The sequence below is a fragment of the Siphateles boraxobius genome, unplaced genomic scaffold (genome assembly GCF_051911475.1).
Source record: "Siphateles boraxobius isolate OS27281-9 unplaced genomic scaffold, OSU_SipBor_1 19, whole genome shotgun sequence".
NCBI lineage: Eukaryota > Metazoa > Chordata > Actinopteri > Cypriniformes > Leuciscidae > Siphateles > Siphateles boraxobius.
In genome coordinates this window covers 34,702,725-34,710,000 of record NW_027508799.1, presented here as the reverse complement: position 1 = coordinate 34,710,000, position 7,276 = coordinate 34,702,725, and the positions used below count along the sequence as shown (strand labels likewise).

General features: G+C 37.7%; 2 protein-coding genes across 7 annotated transcripts in view; one reads left to right on the top strand and one right to left on the bottom strand.

Annotated features, from left to right (window-relative positions):
- The window catches only part of chrm2a (cholinergic receptor, muscarinic 2a), a 111,695-nt gene that overhangs the window by 9,873 nt on the left and 94,546 nt on the right, over positions 1-7,276 (top strand). The window lies entirely within an intron of this gene.
- The window catches only part of LOC143742373 (uncharacterized), a 71,926-nt gene that overhangs the window by 46,504 nt on the left and 18,146 nt on the right, over positions 1-7,276 (bottom strand). For 2 of the 6 annotated variants that reach the window (XM_077235232.1, XM_077235233.1), the window contains exon 4: positions 1,574-1,691. The exons of 3 other annotated variants lie outside the window; for them this stretch is intronic. In XM_077235232.1, coding sequence (XP_077091347.1) covers positions 1,574-1,691 — 118 coding nt within the window. Of the gene's footprint in view, positions 1-1,573; positions 1,692-6,811; positions 7,109-7,276 lie in introns of those variants that run through there. One more of the 6 variants, XM_077235235.1, reaches the window with a different exon arrangement.

Here is a 7,276-nt window from a genome sequence, read left to right as displayed (position 1 = left end):
CAGATGCTGTGTCTGTAATATATAGCAAAAACATCTAGCATTAATTCGATCTCAAACTGATTCATTAAAGTAGTTATTACTCCATCACCTGCGTGACATCATCAACCAACGTGGTTGAACAACCAATTGACCTATGGCTAAGCCACGCCCCCTCTACTCATTCGGACAAACAGTCAACATTCGGTGACAGGCGCTATAATTAGTTATGTTGAGAGGAGTGAAAAGGCTACTTTTGTTGTTTGTTGTTTTCATGTTTTGCAACAAAAAACCCCCACAAAGTTCCCCAGTTGTTTTGGTAGAAAGTTGTCTAAAATGTTGTGCTTCAATATGTAAATAATGGTTCATGATCAGATTAAAATTTAATCTTTTTTCTATATGTACAGCTCTAAGTTTCATACGTTTCCAGGACAAGCCTTTTTACCATCTTTACCAAGAGTACCTCTTCGTTCGTTTGGTGCTACGGTATTTACATGAATCATTCAGCACAACATTGCTAACATTTGTTATCTCGGTTAATTACAGATACGTTAATGAAGCAAAGTGACATGATGTACAACGCAGCTAGAAGCTAACGTTAACGTTTTCTAATGTTAGGCTAACGTTAGCCTAACGTTACGTTAGAGATGTTAAAGATAACGTTCAAATACGTGGTTGACTTACCTTAGAACAGATGTAGACTTCCTTGTTTAATTTATCCACGTTTAGTTGGTGTTGTGGTCTACCGCATAACTTAATCCAGAGCAGACACTTAACGTTATCTCGGTTGAGAAGTGACTTAATTGGGAAAGGGTAAAAAATACACACCGTCGCTCGGCCTCTCGGGATACCTAGTGTCGGAGTTGCATGTACCCCATGCAAACCGTTTGACCATTTTAAACTTCAAATGACGAGAAAAAACATATAAAAGCGAATGAAAACGGACTAACTGCAATGCATTTCAATGGACGTGGAAGCAGAGAATGTCCGAGTGTATTGGGAGCTATGCGCACTGTGATTGGCTCATCGCGTTTGGGGGCGTGGCTTAGCCATAGGTCAATTTGTGACAATATGGTTTCGGGAAACAGTCGTGACTAGCTAGCAAGTTGATTTCTTCAAGGATGCATCGTACTATAGTAGTGGAGCAGCGAGTTACGGCGTTGTACGGGTAACACACACACATAAGTCTATGGTATGTCCTGATTTTAATGTGTGAAGTCGAGAAGTTTTTGTTCTCCTGTCGAGTCAAAAAGAACAGCGGGAGAAAATCTGAGCTGTGTTTAGTACATCAGATCTCCACTTACTGTAATGATATCGGAGATTCAGCCTAAAAAAAGAAAATCCGGTCATAATGTTCTCATCCTGTATGATCTTCAAACACAAATGGAGATATTTAGCAGAACATACAGTACCAGGTGCTTTTTTTTTTTCCAGATGAAATTGTGACTGTGATTTTTGGCTGATCTATTCCTCTAATGATCTCTCACTCTCTCTCTCCTGCATCTCATCATCTTCACAGCAGGTTTTTTTGCAAAAACCTCCATCATTTGTTCCACAAAGGGAGACAAATGTAGAAGATATGCAAATGTGTGCTTACTGTTTTCTGGAGCCCAGAGGAGAGAGAGTCCCTGCTCAGATGTTGCTCGCTCGCGGCTCAGGAGACGTGACGTCGTTCTCATTCGCTTCATGCATTCGCTTTGTTTCATATGTTTCTCCTGACGAGGAATAAAAAGAGTTAGTAGTTGTAAGAGTGAACGTGGAGCAACTTGGATCAGAAATGTTTGAGCTCATATTGAGAGTCTGATGATGGGTGTCCAAAACTGTGTGTGAGATGCTGTCTGTAGAGTTGTGTTGTTCTCCAGGCATTCAGACACTACTGTGGATTTTATTAATATTACGAATGTTTATATTTTCTGTTTTCATTTTAATTTTAGTTACTTTTAGCAATTTTATCCATTTGCGCTCCATTTAATCCCATTGCAGTTTTGGAATAATTACTGAGATAATAGTGTGTGTGTGTGTTTGTGAGTGTGTGTAAGTATGTGTGTCTGAGTTTGTGTGAGTGCGAGTGTGTGTGAGACTGAGTTTGTGTGACAGTGTGTGTGTGAGTTTGACAGTGTGTGTATGTGAGAGTGTGTGTGAGTCTGAGTGATTGTGTGTGAGTAAGTGTGTGTGTCTGAGTTTGTGAGAGTGCGAGTGTGTGAGACTGAGTTTGTGTGACAGTGTGTGTGTAAGTGTGTGTGTGTGACAGTGTGTTTGTGTATGTATGTGAGTGTGAGTCTGAGTTTGTGTGTCAGAGAGAGACTGAGTTTGTGTGAGAGTGGGTGAGTGTGTGTGTATGTGAGTGTGTGTGAGTGTGAGTTTGTGTGAGTGTGTGACAGTGTGTGTGAGAGAGAGAGACTGAGTTCGTGTGAGAGGGAGTGTGTGTGTGTGACAGTGTGTGTGTGTGTGAGAGAGACTTGAGTTTGTATGAGAGTGAGTGTGTGTGTATATGAGAGTGAGTGTGTGTGTGTGTGTTCTTGTGAGGGCCAAAAGTCCACACTTACATTGTGAAATAATGTGACCACAGACGAGTGAGGACATTTCACAAGTGTTTTTCCAGCACATGTTTCTGTGATGGCAGTTTTAGGAGTAGATTTTGGTTTAGACCATAGAAAATATCATGATGTCCTTACTAATATAGTGTAACAAAAATAGTGTGATACAATCTGACAGTAAAAGAGGAAAATTATACAGTTATTTTCCCACAAGCAGCATGACCCTAGAACCAACAGAGGCACACACACACACACACACTACTACATGACATTCAGAGCAGGGACACACACTCCTCTCCCCCATGGGCGTCTGTCTTAAATGGCACACGCTGAGGTGGCGAGTGTGTGTGTGTGAGCAGTCAGTCTGTCGACACACTCTGGCGATCTCTCCGCTTGTGCGACGCGGCGCGTTTGAGGGATTTTTCTACATTGCACATCTGATATTCTCTGTGCAGAACTCCAGAGGCACAAAACACTGTCAGAAACGAGCTGATCTGACAGGACAGAGGAAACTGTGTGTGTGTGTGTGTGAGAGGCCTGGAGGTTACTGTGCATCAGTGAAATAGCAGAGCAGCCCTGGTGAGCTCTTGCTCCCATTACATTTACACTGTAATGTTTAATGCATAGAGATGATAGTTACACACACATTCGCTTTTGTACAATCTGTAAATGTTGATTTAAAGGAGAAAAACTAACATTTACTCATGCCGACTTTCTTCAACAGCCACAAAGTCAGTCACCTGACTTGATCTGTCAAGCTCCAAAATGTCATATTAGCAACAAAAAAAGTTAAAAATTATGTAAATATATTGTATAATACATTATATTTAAGTCATTATTCACAAATAATCCACTTTTGTCTCATCTGTTAATCATTTAAAGGAACAGTTCACTAAAAAAACCAAAAAATGTATTTACTCACTTTCGTGTTGTGATCCAACAAGTCAAATTAGCAGCAAAAAAGTTAAAAATTATCAAAATATATATCGTACAATACATTTGCATGAGAACCTGAATGAGATTGAAGTCATTATTCACTAATAATCAACTTTTGTCTCAAATTATCATCTGCTATGATTCATTTAAAGCAAGTTCACTGAAAACCAAAAATTAATTTACTCACCTTCATGTCGTTTCAAAAACCTTGGCAAATCTTGTCTCTTAAGATCCAAAATGTCATATTATCATTATTAGCACACGCACTATTATCGTACAATATATACTCATATATTCAAAAATATATATTATTTTACTCATGTTCGTGTCGTTTCAACCGTAGGAATGGCAAAAAGTCACCTGACTTGATCTGTCAAGATCCAACATATCAAATTAGCAAAAAATGTTATACAGTGATGGGTAGATTACTTACAAACTGTAGTCCATTACTGAATACAAATTACCTGATGGAAATTGTAGTTAATAATGTGATATATTACATTATACATTTTAGGTAATATAATCTGACTACTTTTAGCATTAACTTAACACATAGATATGAATAGAATTACATGATCTAGATTACATATAATCAATTAATATCCAGCTCTGATTATATAATCCAAAATCACCTGAATGTACAGTATAATAAACTGGAAAACTGACTGATGATCTTACAGACTGTTTAACATTAGAGTTTAATAACCTCTAAATGATAAATTGTGTTATCACTGACTGAGAGAGTGAATAAAACAAATAAGTAACACTTTACAATAAGGTTCATTAGTTAACATTAGTTAATGTATTTACTAACATGAACGAATCATGAGCAATACATTTGTTACTGTATTTGTTAATCGTTGTTAATGTTAGTTAATAATAATACAGCTGTTCATTGTTTGTTAATGTTCACAGTGCGTTAACTAATGTTACCAACATTACATACATGCAGTGCCCGACATCAGTGAAAACATCACTTTAAAACAGCTTCTGTCTTTCATCCTCACGACTTTCTCTGTTTAAACAAATTGAACACACTAGCGCAGTAATTCAGTAAAATGGCGACACGTAACCCAGCGTAAACACAGCCAGCCGAAATACGAGAACATCTTTCCAGTTACTCAAACTATAATCTAATCTGAATTCAGAGATCGCTTTTACAATGTGCAGAAGCGGCGGTGTGATTTAATTTTCCCTGCACACTTCGGATACATCATCCCGAACTAGTGGGACATCAGAGGAACGACATTTGGAAAGCGACGGGATTCTAGGAGAGTGTGTTTAGATTCAGAGATGCCTGTTTTACATCTTTACACCCGCAGTGTGTTATAAAAACATGTGAGGAAGGTTGAGAACGCAGGTTGGATTTCAGCGCTTGTCCTCTAGAAACCAAAAACACTTGAGCTTATCAAACTCAGAAGGCAATTGAACTGCCTTTAAATTTGATTATTGATAAACCAGGGAGATCAAGTACAGATACGGTTGCAATAAAGATGTGTGTGAGAGCTATACAACTGGTGAAATGATCAATAAGACTAGGCTTAAGACTAGGATCAGTGTTGGTTTAGTGCAGGCCTTAAGTGTGTGCGATTAGACTGTCTTCCCCGCATCAGTATTCATGGCCGGCGTTCATTCTTCATTTGAAGTGCATAAAGTGGACTAACAGCGCTGGACACGACCCAACACAAGGTAATCAACCCAGTTTTCCCAGTGCGTTTACAGCGATCAATTCACACAGACACATTCACACACTCGTGAGGTAGATACGTCTGGATCTGGCAGGATTCCTGTCTGGATATTCTGCCTTATTAACCATATTTTCAAAATGAAATGAGATTCAGAAAGCTTTAGGCCTGTAGCATTAGGACAGATTGTCTCAAAAACAGAGTGAACTGAAGGAGACACAGTGTAATAGACTGAAACACTGAGAACAGTTTACAAATACACATTCTTGAAACATTCACTAAACTTTCTGGTTGTGGGATTAGAGAGAACTAAGCCACGACAGTAGATAAACTGGAAGTACACTATAAAAAACGATCGTGATTTTAACGGTAAAAATGCTACGGTGAAAAAATGTTAATTGGTTAACAGAAAGTTTCCATACTATATACGCGGTGAATAACTGTGATAGATTTAACCATATATTTAATGTAATTTTACCGTACAATACCATTAAATTTACAGTTTTTGGAAGTTAAAAAGAACAAGTTTATAATTTACAGTGAAAAAACGTAAATTGAAATTCCCACAATTCCCTGTGTGACCCTTCACATTTGATGTATTTTTGTTGAAATAACAGTTTCTTAGTTTTTTCTAATCAGTTATGTACATCAGGGTTTTATGTTACATTTAATGTTGTTAAATTAATTGCATTTTTAAAATTTAACGTGTGTTACCATGAAGATGTTTAGTGTTTTGTGTGAATGACACTGAGCATCTTCTATATATTAATATTAAATCTCTCAGTTTGTTTGTGATGAGCTTTAATTCATCATGTGACTCTAATCACCACTGTGATTGGTGGTTGTTAGTGAGGTAACAATGGTACAAAACATATATTAGTACTTCAATAGGTCGGTAAATTAACATTAAATCAGTTAATGAAATATGTTTTTTTTTTAATGTAAATTTAAGTTAAGTCTGTAAAACCTAAAAATGCTGATACCGTATTTTTTACGGTAAATTTCTGGCAAATGTTTTTTTTTCACAGTAAATTTAACTAATTTTATTTTTTTACAGTGTAGAAGAAACGTTGTATTAAAGGTGCAGTGTGTGATTTTTAGCGGCATCTAGTGGTGAGGTTACGAATTGCAACTAACAAAAGTTACGGTGTGTCATCCGTAAAAATGTCATCGTCTGAGACAGCAGAGAGTAGCAGTTCAGCAATGAGGTTTATTTACAAGGATAAATTAAGAAATTATGTTTACTTAATTATTCATTTAAACTAAATGTTATTGCGAATATTATTGTAACTTGTTCATCATTGTGTCAGTGTTTTATTCGCTGAACTAAGCTTGCTTCCTTGCACGAAGAGCAACATAGTAACAAAAAACGTTGTCCGTTTAGGGCCACTGTAGAAACATGTCGGCGCATTTCAATGTAAGGGAACCCGCGGTGTGTGTAGATAGAAACTGCTCATTCTAAGTAATACAAATATAACGGTTCATTAAGTAAGGTCTTTATACACCACTGAAAACCTCTTTTTTCAAGGTAGTGAGGAAACGCGCTCTGTAGCGCTGTGTGTTCGCTGTCGGCTACGGTAGAAACATGACCACACAATATGTCGACCTCCATAGAAGGGGGCGCCCGAGGTTATGGAGATATAAATGTCTCATTCTAAGTTAATAAAAACATAACGGTTCATTGTGCAAGGTCTTTATGCACCACTGAAAACATAGTTATGGATCTTATATTGCATTTCTGTCAATAGATCCTCAGAAATATTACACAATGCACCTTTAATGTCACGAAAGCAGCCCTCTTGGCTAAGATGCAAAAAAGACTTGAGCTTGATGCACGAGCGTTTATGATGAGATGCGATCAATACACTCAGAACTATACAAACGAACAGCTGTTGTTGTGTCTCGATGCAGGTGAACCAGTGGGAAACAGATGGACTTGTGTGTTTGAGTGGCTCGACAGGACAGCAGATCCTCCTGAGACCCAAACACAGAAACATTTAGATTCCTCACACACTCCTCCGTTCTAATTACACAAGCCTTCTGATGCGCCTCTTTCCAATTATCTATCTGCTAGCGATTCATCTCTTTCTATTTCTCTCTCCATCTATTATACCTCCACTCGCTCATTTTCTTCCACTGCCT